The 20660-nt window shown below is 39.4% G+C and overlaps 1 protein-coding gene across 7 annotated transcripts in view; it reads right to left on the bottom strand.

Annotated features, from left to right (window-relative positions):
* Window positions 1–20660, bottom strand: part of LOC138629992 (protein kinase C alpha type-like) — a 138030-nt gene that overhangs the window by 45812 nt on the left and 71558 nt on the right. For 4 of the 7 annotated variants that reach the window (XM_069714064.1, XM_069714066.1, XM_069714068.1 and 1 more), the window contains exons 4-8: window positions 18440–18551; window positions 16926–17054; window positions 5686–5842; window positions 5431–5565; window positions 4592–4685 (exon numbers count right to left, since the gene is read on the bottom strand). In XM_069714064.1, coding sequence (XP_069570165.1) covers window positions 4592–4685; window positions 5431–5565; window positions 5686–5842; window positions 16926–17054; window positions 18440–18551 — 627 coding nt within the window. Of the gene's footprint in view, window positions 1–934; window positions 962–4591; window positions 4686–5430; window positions 5566–5685; window positions 5843–16925; window positions 17055–18439; window positions 18552–20660 lie in introns of all 7 variants that reach the window. The other 3 variants (XM_069714065.1, XM_069714070.1, XM_069714067.1) reach the window with 1 other exon arrangement.

Raw genomic sequence — 20660 nt, 5'->3', positions numbered from 1 at the left:
AACATAACAAGAAAACACACATAAAGATAACACAACTAACTGATGTCTATTGCTTTCCTGATCAGGCAAAAAACCCAAATTGGATTTCATGAATCATGTATAAAAAACAATAAGTTGGATTTCACCTTAAAAATAAAAATACATGAAGTAAAAAGATATTCTGCAAATGCCACTGAGTCATTAACGTTAAATTATGGTATAGAAACGAGCCTTTCAAGTATGAAGAAGAAGCACACGGACACACAGCAGGAACATTGCTCATAATTCTGACAAAGTATTTCAGTTCAATGCTGACATCCAGTGGTCACAATTGGTTTTGCTTCTCTATGTAACACTTCTATAAGTTGCAATGGTATGGTTACAGGTAGAAGAAGTACAAACTGACATATATCTTCAGCAACTTCTGAGATGAGAGACATAAATATAGCCACAAACCTCCAGGTTACACCTGTATTGGCAATGATGTAAGCAAACAACATGAAGACAGGCAGCGTCATCCACAAAGACAGATACAGAAGACAGAGACTCACATGCAGACAAATGTACAGCTATGAACTGTAAGCGGTACAGTGTCAGGATTTACTAACAATCCTCTGACCAACTCGGAGGAACTGGAAGCCAGGGGAAAACACAAGAGGACCAGCAACTAAGTATCCATTCGGCTTCTCTTTTTTTTTTTTTTTTTAATTTCATTTAAGATCATATATAAATTGTTAGTAAACTGGATCAATTTGTAGTAGTTTGAAACCACATACAAATGATCAGACATGATGAGGAGTGAAGGAAGATCTCACCACAACAAAACAAGAGGAGAGGAGAGGAGAGGAGAGGAGAGGAGAGGAGAGGAGAGGAGAGGAGAGGAGAGGAGAGGAGAGGAGAGGAGAGGAGAGGAGAGGAGAGGAGAGGAGAGGAGAGGAGAGGAGAGGATGGCTACCTTTAGATTACAGTTAATTTGGCAGTCCTGAGAGCAGGGGCAAGACGTGGAGAAAGGAAAGAGAGAAACTCTTGCATTAAATATGACCATGTGACACAGGATGAAGATGCATTTTTACAGTATTAGTCTCACCAAGCACACAGGAGGGAGCAGGAAGCTAAGGGGGGAAAAGGGAGAGAACCACAGAGGGGTTGATGAGGAGGAAAAAGGAGAACACAGAGAGAAAAGTTCTCCCTAGTCCAAAGACACAGATACAGTCAAGTAGACGATACAAGAGTCCTGGAGAAGCGAAAATGAAGACGCTGCCTTTGTTTAAGGTACATCAAACAGTATCGGCATGGTTGTTACCGAGTAACCGATTCGTCAGTCCGCTGACGTTGCTGCTGAGACACTTAAAGAACAAACTTGAAAACTTTTCATAATAACCTATGTTTTGCAGTGTGCATTTTCAGAGTTAGTACAAGCTTGTGTGTGAAGTCAGGACAAAGTACCAGTTTTTGAACCACAACAAACACAATATTTTTTTACCACAATACATCATGTATCCCATTTTCCTTATGCGCTTTCAGTGTTCACATGGACCTGATGACAGGAGATTGGACTACTTGAAGCCTTTTCTGACCTCCTAAAATTACTTTGTGTACTGTCATTGCTGAAAAAAACTGTTCTAAAATTACCAAACGAACTGCTACCCTGACAGGTACTACCTCTTCAACAGGAAGACAAATGGCATTTCTTTAAGGATATACCAGAAACAATGTAAACCTTCTGCATTCCATTCATACTTTTAATAAAGCCTCTGAGTGGTGCCAGATTTTGAAGGATCCAGACTAAGGCAAGACACTGCAGGCAAAAGTACAGTTTTTTCAAGCACCAGTCAATTTGGAGATTTTGAGCTTTTTTTGTATTCATAACAGGTCTTCTTTCAAACCAGTGTAATAAAAACACATGTTTAGATGTATATCTTATTACATTTTGTGCATTTGTGTCAGGAGTTTTCTCTTAAAACATACATAAAATGTTAAATAAATTAGGCTATGGGTGATATGTTAACATACAGCTGGATGGTATTTTAACTGTTTTTATCACAACACTTTCTATCATTATATACATTTTATATATTTGTTTCAGTCTCTTTCTAACAGCCTTCCTATCCATTCTCCCTGCTTCATTATTATTCACACCTTTCCTCGATGAAACCCACGCAAATATGTCACAGAAATAACTTTAAAAACTCTTCTTGATAGACCTGTGCTTCCACTGAGGCTGAACAATATGACGAAAACAGGAGTTCCACAAGGGTCCGTTCTTGGTCCACTTCTCTTTAGTTTGTATATAAATGACTTACCACAGTCATGTCTTGGAGCAGGTTTTCAGATGTATGCTGGTGACACAGTTATATACTGTATGTATCTGGTAGAACTCCTCTGTCAGTTTTCACATAGCTGTCATGTCATTTACAGTCCATAGCAGCATGGTTTGAAAACTCATGTCTCACACTGAATATTAAGAAAACTGTGTCAGTGTGCTTTTCTTCCAAAGCTCGGTCCTCAAGATAAGCTAATGACTTGAATTTAGAAATTAATGGACACTGCATTGAACAGGTCTCTGAGGTCAAATATCTTGGCCTCATATTAGATTCCAACTTAAAGTTTGTGAATCACATTAAAATGGTGAGCAAGATTGCAAAAGCAAACTTATACATTTAGACTGTCTACCATGTCACGCTGAAAATTGTTTCATGCACTCTATGATTTTTCACATTTAAGTTACTGTGTAACCTCTTGGTCACAAGCAACATCTAAAGTAACCAAACCTCTTAAGATTATATACAATCGAGCTATCAAAATCTTGGACAGGAAACCGATAAGATTACAGCATTGCCATATTCTTAAGAAATTAAATTAGTTAAATTTTGATAATTTTATCCAATTTTCTAACCTTAAACTCATCTATAAATATATAAATAATCAGGCTCCCCAGGTTGTCAGTGACCTTGTGGCTCCACTCAGAGCTTCAAGGTCTGTAATGCGTGGAGCATCCAGAGGGAATTGCAAGGGCCCTTTACATAAATCTTCATTTGGACAAACATTTTTCTCCTTCCGGGGGATTAGCATGTGGAATTCTCTGCCAACTGAACTCAAACCGGATCCTGATTCAGGCCATTTTAAACTCAAACTGAAACAGTTTTTTTTAAGAGGGAGCAGTAATGTAATCATGAATGATCTGGTGCTCCTTTTATGGTGCGTTTTCATTTAAATGTTCCATATAATGTGTTTTGATTGTATATACCTATTGTTGAGTGTATGATTTGGATTGTCTCCTGTGAATGTGTTTAAAGTTGTTCATTTTCTGTATTTTAAAGTCTAGGGACGGGCATTGCAAATTAGCCTGGGCTATAAATGCTGTGGTGTGTCGCGTTGTTTATGCTACATACTTGTCCCTACACAAATAAACATTAAATAAATAAAATGACAATCGGAGGACCACAGGGAGAGCTGCTTCACTCTGAGCAGGCCCGACACACTGAGGCAGCAAACTGGATGAAGGAAAAACAAGCATGCAATTGTGTCTCATCAGTTACCACCATTGAAAATAGTTTTGTACAAAGTCTCGTATGAACGTGTGATGATGATCATCATTAAACTTCATTTCCATTTGAATGTAAAAATTTCGAAATATTGTTTTAGGAGGAAATGTCACATTAATGGGATGAGAAGAGCTGATCAAGTCATTATTAAAAAAAAAATTAATTTGTACCTTTTACAAAGGCAAAAAGTATCATATTGGTGTGGTTAAAATGTCACAAATTAGCTAACTAAATTTCAATATTTACTGTGAAAGCTTGGCCTATAATAAACTGACAGAGTGCTTCTAAGATACAGTTTATTACAACGACATTTCACAACAAGAAGTGGCCTTATGGAAAAAATGAAATGTTCCAGGCAGTAAATTCTTATCTAAGTTAATGCTACATCAGGCCTTTGATATAATAGCCAAGTCTTTGTCAAAAGAAAAGGTCTTTGTAGCTTAAAAAAAAACAGCTGCTGGTGCTGGAAGTGTGTATCAAAAGTGTGTTGAGGAAGGGCTGCTCAACTCCAGGCAGGAATTTCTGACCCAAAATGGTCAACAAACACAACAAACAGCTTCACTGTAGAAGTGAATGCTCGGAGTGAAAAGATATGACAAGCATGGTAAGTGTTTGAAAGCTGCAGCTGTCACATAGTTGTCTTTAATTTAACAGCTCTGCAGTTCAAGAGATCATGTGACAATTCGATAATTCTGCTGGACACACATGTTTTAATGCTCAGGGTTGCTGGATCAGCCACGTAGGTGCTCATACACACCTATTAATAGTAGACAGCGTGGAAAGTTGTCTGGATTTATTTTAAATGAGATAAATAAGGGTGGACTAACTTTGGTGAGTTACTATTTACATGTTCCCGAACAGAAAAGACAGAGAACCATTTGTAGACCAAAAAAAACAAAAAACATTTACAGTTAGGTATAAGAAAAGTATCAAAGCCAATAAACTGTAGACATCCAGAGATATCATTTATATATCAACACAGACTAAAGACAAGTCATTAAGTAAAATATTCAGACAGACAAAATGACCAGACTGCACAGTGGTGATTATTTTAGTGCAATCCTTACCTCAAATTTCTGCCTGAGCTCCTCATTACCATCATCCTCTTCTGAGATGGGAACACTGTAGTACTCGCCCTCTTCCTGGCACAATAACTTATACCTGAGGGAGGGAGAAAAAGGATAGTCACATAATAAAAAAAAAAGGAGCTACCTTTGTGTTTACCTTCCCTACTTCTATGCTACTACTTGACCTACTTGGCCTGGATATAGCTGATGATAAAGCAACGGTCTCTCTGCCTCCGGTGCACTTGGCAGCACCCTGACTGTTGGCACATTTCATGCCACACATGTCAAAGCAGACAAACAAGTCTGTCAGTTTAATACATGAAAAATTCTGGGACGACCCTACAGTAAAGTCCCCAAACATAGCGCTGTGTTTACTACAGAGGGAGCAGTGTTTGTTAGAAGCTGCGGTGTAAACTGTGATGTGAAGTGTACACTGGATACAAAGACGCAACAGGAGACAGCTTTATAAACTGTAGATCCTGAGCTGGTGACATTTTTGTGTCAACTGCTTTCTGTTGGCGCCTCAGCTGCAAGTATTTATGACAGCAATTTACACACAGTGGCAATGAGTAATATCTTAGTACTTGAAATTCAGGTCTCACTGTGGTGACTCTAAGCTATTATTTCAGCTATTAAAACATCTGTTATTATCAAACAATTATTCAAAATGATGCAAATGCCAGCAGCAAAGAAATGTGTTTTGTGTGGGATAAAAAGGTACATGTGTTTTATTTACTGAGCTCCTGAGCTTCAAACTGAAAAACTCCCTCTGTTGACACCCCAGTTTGTTCGCATAAAAGTTAACAACAATGATTGACTCTTAAGGAGGTCAGCATTACCAGCCACAGGCGGGAGACTTTATGAGCTCTGACACGCCGAAGGAAAGGGCTCCCATGAAGTCATTCCTGGTGGTCCGATCCCAGTCCCACACTTCTATCGACAGCCTGCGGTCTTTATCCGTCTGTCTCAGCTTGCTGCACAGACAAAAATCATCTGCATTAGCTCATTAGTTCACAGTGTAGTTTTTAATACGGGTACTTCTGACATTGAAATTATATTTCATTATATTCCTCTTGCCATGGTATAGTACTCACAAATTAAACGTCTCGTTCCACCTGGGGTTGAGGTTGGCGCGGACGGTTTTGGTCTTCTGCTTGGTCTCATTTTTGGGGTCTGGTATGAGCTTGAGCTTGACATAAGGATCAGACAGGCCATTGGGATCCATGGGGATGAGGTTTTTCCCTTCAATCACTGAAAAAGATGAATGTGTTTATAGAGACTAAAGTTTTTACATTTACAAACACAATGTTTACAAGGATTCTGGAAAAGAAATGCTGTAATTTTCACAACCGAGTGTCCTTCTATCTACAGAGAGATATTATTTCACATTCAGCTGGGTTTCAGCATTATGATATGCTTTGGGAAGGAAAAAAAACACACGCTTTCCTTCAATCGACAGGCGAACATCAAGAGAATACGGTGTTGGTGTTCAGGATCAGAAACAGTCTATGGAATATTTATCATTCTGAGCCATAAAGAGAGCAAATGCCAAAAGTGTTACGAGAACAGTGATTCAAAATTGCCAACTATGTCAGGCTTAAGTAGGCGAATGCTCTCGCCTTGCCCTCCTGAATTTAGCTATTCAGTAAACAAGGACACACAAGGGACATTAGCACACCATTAGCCCTGAGCATTGGAGCAGTGCCAGGCCTGAGCAACGGCACAGCACACACACACACATACATACACCCTTCCCTGCACACAGTCAGATGCACACACGGATACACAGTATGCTTATCGACACACAATGCACCCAGCCTCCCCGCAGGGACGGGGAGAATGCCTGCTTGCTTGGTTAAACCTCGAACCCTGGGAGCTGCAGAAGCCTCTCCATGTGACTCCGTCAGTCAGACCACAATAGAGGCCTGAGTGGTGACGACTCCAGCTGACCTTTAACCGGGAGATGAAGGTACTAAGCCGGTATGCACAATGCAAGACATAGCTACTAAACCTCAAGTCTTAACTGTGGATGTGATACAGTAACGAGCGGATTAAGAGGAATAAATGGACAAAATCAATGAGGGATTGTCACTGCAGTTGAGTTAATAAAGCAAAGTTTGATGCTAGAGGCAGATTGAATATATACTGGGACACTCCTAATGACAAGAGGCAAAAAAAATACTGTATGATTGGGATGACACAAGAGAAGGGAACTTTTTAAAAAGCAATTCATGAGTTGTTTTTTTTTAAATTATCATTACTTGAACTACTGGTAAAAACTTCCGTGTCAAAGTAGCTTTATTTTATTGTCTACATACGGTTGCACCAATAGGATGGCATGGCTATTTGATAAACCCAGAGCAAATAGCTCCTCATCATTTGCTTTTATTCTCAGCACCTGTGGTGGAGGATTTGGGTGTTGAGCGATGACAGCGAGGTGTGAAGTCAGATGAGTGATGGAGTGAGCTGCTGTTGAGGACAAGCACACACATACAGTATATATTTATATGGAGAGAGAAGGGGAGAGACATACAGGCAGCACACTTGGTAAGACAGTCAGACGATTACAGAAGCATATCGAGGTGTGGGAAGATATCGAGCGATCTTGTACTGGCAGCCCTGCGCTTTCTCAGAAGTCCAGTGGAAATGTGTTGAGCCAGTCTCTTCAAATAACTACTGTTCACTGTATTTTCACTTGAGTGCACTTGTGTGCATTCTAATATGGATGCAGAAAAATAGACTTTTTTTTGCTGATTTCTCAGAAAGAGATACATATTTTACCTTGCTTTCCTGCGCTTCATTCCCATGTCTTTTAATTTCATCAAATTAGGTGAGATGGAATAGAAATGAATACATGTGAATAGGGTTAGGGTTAGGGTTAGGGTTGATGAAATAGCAGATGCTTGTGTGGTGTACCTGAGTCTTCATATAATCCATTGTATAACAGAAGAAATATTTTTAGAGTCATCTCTGAATGGACTTTGGAATTTACAGTCAGAAGATGCCTATAGAAGAGAAGAAAGTGGTATCATACCACCACATGCTGGATTTCTGTTTAATAATTCAGTTACGTTTTTAAGTCTTGCCGGAATCTACCTGTTATATACAGTATATTACAGTATATTTTATGCTGTAAAGGTCATACTTTGAATATTTCAAATGCTGGCCGGGTGTATGCAAAGTCCCTGCACCCAAATGACATTTATAAAGCATATGAAAAAGACATTGTTCTGTGGCTGTTGAATACATGTCAATGTTAATATGGTTTGGATAATATTATTTCAATAATATAATTTTAGTTGTCCAGTAATAATGACTACTTGTTTGTCAAAAGAAGACAAACTAAATATATTTATACAGTTTATGGGCAGAGATCAAACTGCACAAAAATCCAGTGCTGAGAGGATTTTAGTAAAATATAATGAGAAGTTAAAATCCTGAAATTAACCATGCAGGCGATGTGCAGGTGTGTGAGTGACTTTCAAGTTTGCTCTGACCATCACATCATGGGTTTACTGACTACAGACCATTGATTGAATTATTGCCTATAAACAAAGTAAGCTGCTCTTCCAGTCATGGCCAGTAGGGGGTATTCTAGACTGTATAATTCAGCTGGGCTGGCACAGAGCTTTCCCTTCCAAATAACTTTAGGGCATAAATGAAAACGTGTGTCTGTGTGTTCATGTATTCCTAACTTCTTACTGCTGTAATGCAGAGAGTAAATCTGACAGTCAAAGTTATCTGTGCTGCTAAAAAACTCGATTAAAGGTTTATTGAAATAATCAATAAAATAATATATTTGAATATGTTTGAGCACAGTTCTGAACATATGTCTGTAAATTACCTTTACTGACCTTTTTGAACTTATTATTGCTAATCACCATACGCAAGTTAGTCTGCTGACTGCATCTTGCATTTAAATCTGCTCTCAGTGACATTTGTGCATCACTGAATTTCAGTTCTACTCCTCGTTTGAGTCACGTGTTTCTTGCTCAGATACATATCTGGCTTTCATGTTGATTTCCTTGGCAATACTGCTGCAAAAGCTGAACTGCTGCACACCATTTAGCATTTAGAAAGCTTGTTATGATGCAAACTGATACTAGACCAGGAAGCTGCAGCAGCGAAGTGTTCCTCTGGCACAATAAGCCTCTCTGGTCTAGATTGTGTCTTTTGCAGGATGTAGCACAGATTATAAACTCACAAAATGAAACAAAACCAAAACTAAAAAAGGAGAAACAAAACAGAAGACGAAAGAAACAAATAAGCGGATGCATATGTTAAAATGGTGAGGAGAGGGTGGATGCAGGACAGTGACAACACACTGGGAATACCAATGTCATGACTTCTGGGAGTTTGGTAGCAGAAAGCCTGAAACAACAAAGTTCAGCTGTTCTCTGAGATCCACTGAGACAGTGAAGGAAAGTAGTGTGAAGCCTTTATGTGTTCATATGATAGAAACAAGCTGAAAAAGATGGCTCTGAGATACACAGCTTTCAGTGAAATACGGTTTTAATTACTCATATGTCTCCCTACAGTGTAATTTATCCACAACTTTAATTAAATCTGTTCATGATTGCAACATGTGTAACAGAAACATGAATTTCCAAAGCCTTAAGTCGATTTGCGGTAATGACTAAATATCAAAATATGTAAGTAGAATGCAAACAGAGATAAAACGGTATCAGAAATCCATTTTCAGGTATTTACTTTCATCTTTAGGATGCGTGTCGCTGCACAAGATCATTTACAGGTGAGTCCATGTGTGTGTGGATATGTCAACATCCTTTATGTTATGCTGTGCGGTGCCATTCTTTCAAGTCTTTATCTGGCATGTGAAAACATGTACACAGACTCCACAAAGCTGACACCAGATGACCCGGCTCAAGAATAACACCAGCCATGTTTGCTCTTCACCTCCCTGCGTAAACACAGCCTGCACACGTCAAGCTCAGGAGGGTCTCTATCTACACTCTGTGCTCCTTTCACAGCCCACTATTTATGAAGTGCTCTGTAAAACGGTATGTTGACCAGCAGCACTATTTCCTTTATGATGTAATATTACATTACATGACCAGCCTACAGTATCGTCAGTATTTCCCATGTAGGCTACACATATTTGGATTTCTATGTGCCACTCACGAGCTGACCAAGGACAGCATATCAGCTAATTGAATCTATTTCTCAAAAAACGGAAGCATAATAAGCGCTGAAAGAACAGCGGGATGATTAACGTCACATGTATCATGTCGTTTTAAACAATAGTATACCTCTCATACTATTCAGATGGTGTATATCAATAGTACAAGCACACTTTCAAAGAGCTCACCACAGAACCTTCAGACAGGAGACACTGCTGTCCCAGTGGCCACCTCCCTGCAGTGGAAATATTCTGGCACCAGTTACACAACAAGTGCTTTCAGCTGCTCCAATTTAATTCTGATTCATAGGGAAAATGTAATAGCAGGATTTTTAAGTAAAGTTTCCCCTGGCAAAAGAAAACAGTTGGCTTCGCTGCAAAATGACACAGACACTACAAAGACATGGAAATCACAGGACGAAAAGGCTGCAGAATGGAAGTCTTCAGATAATTGGGCACTGATCATCATTTGGCAACCCACAGGCTGCATCCAAACCCTAGACGGAGCATTGAGCCAACCCCACCTCTGCCTCCCAGTGAGTCTTCCTCGGATTCAGAGAGTAACAGTAGTCAGGATACAGTTTTTGTTTTTCAAACAGGCCATAGACAAGCTTCTATATGAAAGTTTTGAATATAGTATTTTGTACAAGATTGAGGCGATAAAGGGAGAGGCAAGATGACTTAGTGAAAACAACTGAAGATATATTTTGCATGCGACCTATGACCTTTTTCACAAAGATGGAAGCAGTGGTTGAAGAACACTCTGCTACCGTATCCTCTCCTTCACAGCACCCAAATTAACCATGAATGTTTCAGATTTTTTTGCCAGTGTAGCGGTGCTGCTTATACCTCTTTCTGACCTCTGTCTACATTTGGCCAGTAACTTCAGTAATAAGAAAGGTACAAAAGCAGCATTAAAATAGAGAAAACAGAAGGCGAGGCATCTGCAGCTCCATCAGCCAGAAGATGTTAACAGTGTTTAGGGTGAATTTTGCCTTTTACTGTAAAGTGTCACTACACCTACGTAAGGTTCAAAAGTAAATTCTTGCTTCCCTGATCCACCCACATCTACATCCACTCTGAGCACCAATCTGACCTATACACACCTACAATGTACCTACATTTAAAACGCTTCGACTCCCACAGCAGCATCAGTGCAACAAATAGAGGAACATTTGGACATTGAGGGAAAAGGACGAATCTAATGAACAGGTTAAAGCAAAGAGAACTTGAAATTATGCCTTTTTTTTGCAGAACTGGGTGAGGGAACGAGGAAACAAGACGGAAATGTAATTATTACCACTGTCTTTCCCAAACTCCCAAAGGAGCTGCCGGCAGCGAGGGATACGTGCACATATCCTAATCTACTCACACACAGTTACGAGAATAAGCAAAAATGAGAAACTATTGGGATATTTGCACAGAATCAATGAACAATAGCGCTGCTGAAACAAACAGGAGGCTGGCTTCCTTAGCACCAACACACAGAGGAGAGCTGTGTGCAGAAATAAGAGGCAGAGAAAAAGGTTAGCGTCTGTCCTCCACCACAGAAACAGACTCGTTTTGTCTTCCTCAGCTCCTCCCCGTTTCCAATTCACTTTCAAATGACAAAACACACATTCTCACAACTCATGTTGTGCACAACTGCACAAATATCTCTCGCTGTTTCGGAGTGACTCATTATTTATTTAATTTGTCTATTTCAGTGTGAATTGCCCAAAATTCTGTGTGTTTGTCTATGTTGGTTTGGTTGTTGTGGAGAGTTAATGTGTGGGTTCATGTAATGGGTTTAAAGTACAGCTGCTTCCCATGGCATCCATGTGACTTCCTGTTAAACATTTTGGCTCCGGCCAGTTGTTGAATTGCAAAAGAAACTGCAGCCGCTCTCCACTCAAAGCTGAGTGTATGAGAACTGTGGGTTTGGTTGAGTGACTCTCGTCATTTTGCTCTCACTTACGAAATCAAGCTTCTTCCTCTGAAGCCTCCTGGCCCCATGTTACATTACTTATTCCACACGTTCCAAGCCTATCATCATATACGACATGCGAGAGAATTTTTAGCTGAACTGCTGATTTTGAGGGCAAATGTTTATGAAAATGTGACACATATTTTGTGCTCATGACACATGAAAAAAAGTACATTTAGTTACCAGTAAAGCAGGCAGAGCTTCTTTTTTTTTTTTTTTTTTTTAACCTCCTGTTGTCCTTGGGTCAAAATGACCTGCAGCTGTGTTCAACCAAGTTCTATTTTATTTTCATATTTTTTTGGGATCATTGGTGACAAGGAGGCTGTGAGGGTTTCTTTAAAGAATGATGACCAATGATCCCAAAAAATATAAAAATATAGAAATAAAATAGAACTTGGTTGAACACAGCTGCGGGTCATTTTGACCCGAGGACAACAGGAGGGTTAAGATTTGCTTGTGGGATGGTCCACACCTTGAACCCTATCTTTCATACTGATAAAAGGGGGAGAGATCCAAATATAAGATAATAAGGCAGTTTATTTTTTTAAATATACAGATACAAAAAACATCAGTCTGAACACAGAATGCAAGGAAACAGAAACACCAACCATGGAAAACTGAAGAAGGACGAAGACTTACTAAAGAACAGAAACAATGAGCTGACAAGAGAAGGGAACACAGGGACAAATTACAAGGGGAGAGGAGGACCACGGGGGACAAATGAAAGATGAACTAATCAGAGTGAAGTAATTCCTCACAAACGCAGAAAACACAATAGCGAGAAGTAAAGTAATGGATTCGAGAAGTGTAACTGAAACGTCCAGATTTCAAAAGGAAACACTTGGGGTAAAAGAAAATTGGGAAACACAAGAAGAAAGATATGGTTCAATAAACAGGGACCGTAATACTTGTGTTTTTGATCAAATGTGCTCTAATAAAACTCATTTGATTGAAGGAATTTGAGGAGAGACAGTGTGTACATAAAGAATCATCAGCCAATAACAACCCTGGGGAATACAAACACGCTGACCACTTTCTAGGGACCAGATCATGTCAGAATGGTATTTTCCTTTTTGAAACCTTATTTGAACCTTCTTCATTTGAATCAGGAAAAGAGAGAAAAATCTTCACTTGAAGCCAAATATAATCACGAGAATCATAACTGGACAAGTTATATGTAGATATACTCATTACTTTTTTCACATTGAAAATAAGTTTGGAGGTATTTATTGACCATCTGCAGCTACCTTAGCCTCGGTATGCTCTTTGTCGACACAGTAGATACGCAGTCAGTGCAAAAACATCCTCATAAAAATATCACGTGTTTGTTGAATGATACATCTGAAATTAAGTCAAGTTTACCCCCATCCCCCCAGCCTCCCAGCCATCCACAACACTTCTTCCTAAACACTTCCTTCTCCATGTGACACAATTCTGTTTGTCAGGCTGTCTCCAAGGCATCTCCATCAGCTAATGTAATCTGCCATGCAATCTGCCTTGAGTGGGCTGCAGGCTGGTGCAGCAGTTCTACACACCCACACACTCACACACATGCGCGTGATAGCACGCATGTGGAGTCTACATCAGGACTTGGCTACCACCAAGGCCCAAGAGTCTGCAGGCGATAATGGTGGTCTCACTTGCCTGATGTACACACATACACATTCATGTGTACTTAGGCATGTGCAAGTGGAAAAATATTCACATATTTTCACATATAGTGTACATACAGTATGTGTGAAAATGTGGGTAAACCCAAACCTTGGATTATCATGAGCTGATAGTTGTGTTGATAGTTTAGCAGTGCATGTTTCAGCAATAACAAAAGAAATAGTGGACTGGATTGATTCTGGAGGAGATTCAGCCAAAAACTCCAGCAGGATATTATTACAGTAGGTGTTGAATTTAGAGACCAGATGAGACTGCATGTTAAAAAGAGAGGAAGACAGGAAGAAGCATGACAAATCTTTGTTTTTGACATGAGTCTGTTTTACAGTCTTCAGTAAGAATGTAGACTACACCTGAATAAACAAGATTTACCCTGTGTTGATCATGCAAGTGTTAATATGTTCTAAAGCATTCATTTGCATCGGAATGACAAATAATAGTGCTGCAATCCCAACCTCTTACCCCAGGAAGGATGAATACATCCAAGAGATAACGAGGGAGTTTAATCTGCTGTATTCAATATTTCACTGTAGATATCGGTAATATACACAGTATTTACTGCAACTAAGTGGGTTTGTGTGATGCAGACATCTAATGAACTGGCTAATAAAACCAAACCTTGTAAAAGGAAAGAGCCATACATTTGCATTGTATTTGATGATATTAGTCATTATCAATCATAATCAGTTATTTATGTACCAACAAGGGTCCATATTTTGCATCTTATATTTTTAGCTGCAGCAGAAGGCAGGTGTGATTACAGTGAAAGCAACATTAGAATGGGCTATATCCATGTGCAAAAATTACAATGAATCACAAGTACAGAGAGCAAACTTGTGCTCACAGACTGCTTCAGTGCTCAAATAATGAGCACGACACAACCGTGAAAGTCCCTTCGCTCATCACTCGCATAAATATTTCCTGACATTTGTGTTGGGTATTATATTGCACCATTTCCCTGCCCACATTCACCCCGTTACTTCTAGTGATCATTTTATGAGTGAGTAAGTCAGTGAGGTTCAGTGCCAGGGTCTTGCGATGTACTGACCCCTGTTAGTCAGTTAATTGAATGATTATGTGTGCCTGCTGGCAGCTCCCTGCCATCACTATTGTTCTAGCAGATGTGCTAATGCACTGTCATTACAGGCGGGGGATTTACAGCATGTCTCGAAATACAAAGCAAAAGGGGCTCCTACACAAAAATACACTGCTGTATTGCATTAGTTCTTCATAATAAACTCATGCGACATAAGAATACAGATAGTTTGGCCAATATTTCACCCTTTTCAAGTCCATCTATAGTGTGAGCTACAGATCATTATTTACTTTGCAGCTTTATGTACTCTGTACAGAATACTGTACAAACTGTTTATTTCAGTTCATACATTAGTGGATTATCATCGCAGTTAAAGCTGGTAAAACTTGTCTCTATTTATAAGAGTCTTGTCCAGTGATACAGATCCAAAACTGAAGAATCTGCATTCACAGCAGTGTCAAACAAACAGTGTTCCATTTATGTAACACTTTTAGCTGAGGACTCACAAATACATTTGACAAATTATGCATGAAATGATCCCATCCTAACCACAGCAGCTAGGCCAGTCATTATTTGCTCTGAAAAGATTATTCAACACTGTCTGCAGTCAACTATTTTAAACTGAAATAACTTGTGGTCTATAAACTAAAACACTTAAGTCTTCACCTTGCTGAATGCATTGTTTGTGTTTGGAAATCCGATAAGGCATGCAAAAGATTAATATAAACAGAAAAAATTGAATACAAAACAATAATGACCAGCAAAAATAATGTAAAACCTGTGTCATTAGGCCAGAAACTTTGTAACTTTTCTTCAACGGTTCAACTGTAAACCGACATTTCTCATACTGATACAACTCGTCATACAGAGACTGACAAGAGAGTAAATTGTGTCGCAGAGACACCAAATGTTATCATATATAACATGATCATACATATTAGATCTGGCGTGCAAATATTACACAACCTGATTCTTTATTTTGATGTTCACACAATGTATTATTTTTGAGTCTGTGGAATATTACATCATCATTAGATTACACTAAACCTGCAGAGCAGAACTTTTGTTGACTCCTTCTGGCAGAGAGAAATTACATCAAAATGTGGCTACATAACCTATGCAAAATATTATACAAATACCAACCAAAGTGTCAAAGAGCAGTAGCACGACATACTTCAAATACTCCCTTCTTTCAGCGTTCTTCAACAACACCACTGACCAATGCCTATCTGTGTTTGTGCTCCCTGTCAATCACTCACTTTTCAGCTTAATCCTTCCTCTCCACACAGAGGTACTTTTTTTTCAGCAGCATTAACTTCTGAAACTTTTCTTGGATGCTTATTAGGTTTGTCCACCAAACACTTGGCTACTGCTGCAGCCTCCTCCTCTCTAGTGCTCCGGTTGCATCTGTTGCTCCCCCCTACAGCTCTGGCATAATAACTACTGCTGGGTGACTTTAAATACATCACTACCAGTGTGCCAGCAGAGGAATGTCTCATCAGACAGCAGATTTAAAAACTCTGTATAGTGTGAAATACAGAGAGATTTATCTGGTAGTGATAGGCTTAATCGGTATTGTGTGAACTCATTTGGCAAGGCCTTGAGTGTTACAGACTTCCTTTATATGTAAAAGTCCCGCACCCCAGTTTGAAATGCATGCAGTTATTAACATCTCACTACACCCTTTAATGAGCTTGGAAGGTGTTTCTTTGACATCAGAGGCATCAGTAATTAAAATGGCAGGAACAGCCAGTGATGTGATCATGCAGAAAAGCCTTTTAATGAATAAGAGTGAGGCAAATGGTTGGAAAGCCATGACCCTTCTCACAGGCAGAGCGCTCAGATCCTGTCTTTTTACAATTCTGATGAGACATAAATTAATAAGTGAGGACGTCAATTTGTTTTCGCAGAGACGATTCAGTTAGATCAGGAACTCCAGCCAACACAGAGCAAGTCGTGACTGTTTAAAAAGAGTAACAACACAGGGCCCACGCAGCAGACCACACACCACTGCAGGACCACATTTGGTTTGGGTTTACCTTCCAAATGTATCATAACTGTGAACTGTTGCTTAAAGGCGGAATGTTTATTCGGAGGAGCTCTATCGATCTGTGCACAGAAAGGGAATAGCCTTCACAGCATACTGATATCTGATAGTCACAAGGCCGGCAATGCAGTTGGAAGCCAGATTCACTGCATGTCAAGCAGGTGGAATTAAGGCAAAGTTAATGGTGAAGGAGGTTGAGTTAAGGTTAATGGCAGAAAGGGGTAGACGGTGAATGTGTGTGTGGAATTAGACGATTAGGGATTGTCGACAAAAAGGGGGAAGGGCTGAAATTGATCCAGGTTTCCAATTGAAACAGAACAATAGCATCTTCAACCGTCTACACCCTCACCCCAGTGTACGTGGAGTAATGCACACACTCACACACGGCATACATTTAAACCTCAGTCAGTTCTCATACATCATATTAGCATTTTAAACCCATTCATTTCAGAGATGAGGGAGAATTATGAGGCCTACCTGCGACCTGCAGCTTTTCTCCGCTGACCTCACACTTGAGGTAAAGACGCCCCCTCCGTTCAGTGTGATCAGTTCCACACATGCTGGGCACGTTCATAACACACTGATTATGAACATTCATATCGCAGGCTGATGGATAAGAGAGAGGAGATAAAAGATATTCAGGAAGAGGACTTTATACAATCTATATGCATTTGATCCGAATCAAACAAACCTGAATGAGGGCTCTCTCGGAAATGACTAGACATTTTGACACTGTTTTAAATTTCCTGGGTAAGATGCATTGACTTATTTGTTTATTTTAAAAGATTTTGATTATTTTTGACGACATTTTTACATATTCTTAAATGTAAAATAGTAATGAAGCAGCATCCTTTAAAAGCCATGTGTGCATGCATCCATCTACTAATGGCTTAATGTTCCGATGCAATAAGCTGCTTTGAAATGCCTTCTAGATTTACAGTACTATTCCTTTCATCTATCTCTACTGACATATTTCAATCTAATTTCATGTATCATACATATTTGGCACAATATTAAAGGATTGCTTTGTTCTGAAAGCTGTGCGAGAGACGAGATAACAAAGTTGTGACCCAGATTCATGCCTGTGATGTCATGCATACAGGGCATGTGTGTCAGCCGGCTGAGTCTTCCTGTAACGGATTGTGAACTGTTACCGATGGTTACACTGTCAAGTCACCGGGTCGGTAGGTGAAACACAATGAAAAATGCCTTTGCTGCTACCAAACTCTCCTTGGGAAGAATTTATTTATTCTGTGCCATCCTGGAACAGTCCTATGACTCACTTGGGCTTAAAATATACTACAGTGCAATCTCATTGTGGTGCGATTAGAGGTGCCGCAATTGATCTGCCAAAATAATTTGCCGCTTCACATCTCTATTAATGTACACCCTGGAGCAATCATTGGGCATAACCGGTGGTCTGCAGTTGGTAGCAGATAATGTATTTAGGAGCTCATTAAGGCATTCTGACTTTAATCCACTAACACAAGATTAAAAGGGAAAAAGAGGGAGGGAGGGATATTACTAAAGACTTAGAGATGCTTTGATAGCAGTCCTGCTATGAAGGTGCAGGGAACATAGCTGCAGACTAATAACAGACAATGTGAGATTTTAATGAGTGAACGTCAAGGAGGACGGGAAAAATATGCCTGTGATATTCAGGGAAGACAAATAACAGGCTTCTTATCAGGACAGTGATGCTGATAAAGTGGCTCTAAAACAGGACATAATCAGTATGCCACTAACACCCTGATTTTTCAGTGCATGCCACACATGTATCATTAACCTCCTCCTTAACTCTTTAAACATCAAGTTTAACCTCTTGTGATTTATAATTAAAACAGCTGCTTTAACAACCACTTACTCTCTAAAACATTGTTTTGCAGATAACATTTTTGAAGATAATTCAAACCAAAAAATGATAAATTCTTGGGTATAACTACATCCATTCCCCCCAGGGGGGAGGTTCAGAGATTCAACTGAGAACTCACAGTCACACTTCATGCCCTGGTGGATGAGGCCGTAGAGCAGAGAGCCACAGTGATCGCAGAAGGTGGGGCTCCCATAGGTGTGGATCTTAAACTTATGCTTTGTTCTGGGATCCTGCAGGAAACAAAAGACAAAAACAACAATGTACAACTGTCAGCCAAAAGAACAAATCTTTTTATGAGACTTTACCACTGGATATAGAGTGTGTCGGATTCATCAGAGTGTTGATACAAAGCTAGAAAAGCCAACTGCAATGACTCTGTAATTAAATGACAATAATTACTATGAATTGCTGTCTAAAGACTAATGTTGACCACTATGAAATATAGTTTAAAAAATGTTTTTGACAAAATTCAGATAGTTTTCATAAATCCTGATTTTTTTTTTAATTCTCTCTGTTCTTGCTTTTCTCTGTTTTCCAGGGGGTTGTAATGTTTATATATATACATATAGAGCTACACAGGCAAGTTTCAATCTCCAAAGAATTACACGCACGGACGCACACATTAGTGAAGGAAAGATAGAAGTTGAAATCAGCCTGGTACATCAGGCCTCACCCAGGAGACAATTCGTGACTGATGGCCAGCTGACTGCAATCACTAGTTATTTTCTGATTCAACTTGAAGTAGCAGCCAATCAGCCTGTAAGAACCTTTCATTAAAACTATTGTTGTGAGGTCATCCTTCCATTTTCCTTGACCATATCAGTGAGTGAGAATTTAGCTGTTTGTAGTAGACGGGCTGATATTAAATTCAAGAGCACCAAAGCAACAAATTCAGTTCAGCTCACTCTTGCAATGACATGATTCATTTCCAATAGCATAGCCATTAAAACAGGCACAATATATGGAGGGATTATTACACATCTGAAGACTTACACCAATAAAAAAGTATTGTGGGGTAAAATAATAAAAAAAAAAAAAAAACTACACCATTGATATTATCAGTTATTACTGTCAACAATGGTAAAGAACCTGATTCGTGATTTCCATAACACCATAACAAATGTTGTGTGTGCATATTGTGTAAACAGTCATCAAAGCCATTAATGCTTTTCATTCATCATTAGCCTCCTATTAACACTGCTCATTGCTCCAGGCTTTCTACATAAATATTGTGTTGGTCAAAGTGTGAAAAACATTAGGGTGTAATGGAGAGCATGAGACTGCACCAGGGTGGGTAAAACTAGTCATAAAGGGGAATTTTGTTGCAAGAGGCTGAATTACATCTTTGTAAAGATAATACACTCTTTGTTGGCATCTACCACGTTGGACTATTTCCCTACATGTAGGACATACAGTTACATAAGGTCCCCTATTCTGTTAATTAAATGCGCATAGCAGCATAATCTCAGATATTTCAATAACAGGTATAATTCATGAAACCATCCAGCTGTTGTAATATAATGCATTAATCAAACTCAACACTGTCAGTGGAATCTGAGGAAATAACATGAGGAAATTAGAAATGCACAAGTTTACCATTCTCAAACTGGAAGCTCTTGTGTACTGAAGTACTATATCTCTTTATATTTAGGTGGTCCGAATTCTGCTTAATGTTTTTTTTTACTTTCAGCTTTGTGTCTAAGTTACAGTAAGTCTTTGGGAGTACCAAAGGAATTTGAAAAGCTCATACATTAATGACAGCAAACCAAAAGACAACCACTGGAGCAGCCAAACAAGGATTTTGTCTGAAGTCTAAATCAGATAGGAATATTCCAGCGTGTAAATTACTGCAAGTTATAGGTGATATCCCAAATAAACTGAAGAGTGAGTTGTCTATTATGAATCACTCGCTGAAATGCCTTCCAAAACTATGAGATTTGTTATTGAAGAGAACAATATTTTTTTTATCACCCACAACCCACCAGAGTATTGATCCTGATCTAATGGTGCGCAAGTGAGCATTTGACAGACTGGAACTTGGTCTGGCAAAGCGGCAGAATGTACAAGAGTTAATCATGTGACAGAGTCGCAGACAAGCCATACAATTACATCAAGCTATCTCCAATCAACTCTCCTATCTCCACCATAATAACCTTCTTGATCCTCACCAGTCTGGTTTCAAGGCAGGCCAATCAACAGAGACGGCCCTCCTTGCTGTCTCTGAGCAGCTTCACACTGCTAGAGCAGCCTCTCTCTTCTCTGTCCTGATCCTTCTTGACCTTTCTGCTGCATTTAACAGTGAACCACCAGATCCTTCTTTCCTCCCTTCAGGACCTCGG

Source organism: Brachyistius frenatus, unplaced genomic scaffold (genome assembly GCF_029030835.1).
Source record: "Brachyistius frenatus isolate BFR_SWC_R1_liver_20210118 unplaced genomic scaffold, ASM2903083v1 Contig_125, whole genome shotgun sequence".
NCBI lineage: Eukaryota > Metazoa > Chordata > Actinopteri > Embiotocidae > Brachyistius > Brachyistius frenatus.
Note: the sequence above shows the minus strand (reverse complement) of the source record. Positions and strands in the feature narration are given on the sequence as shown.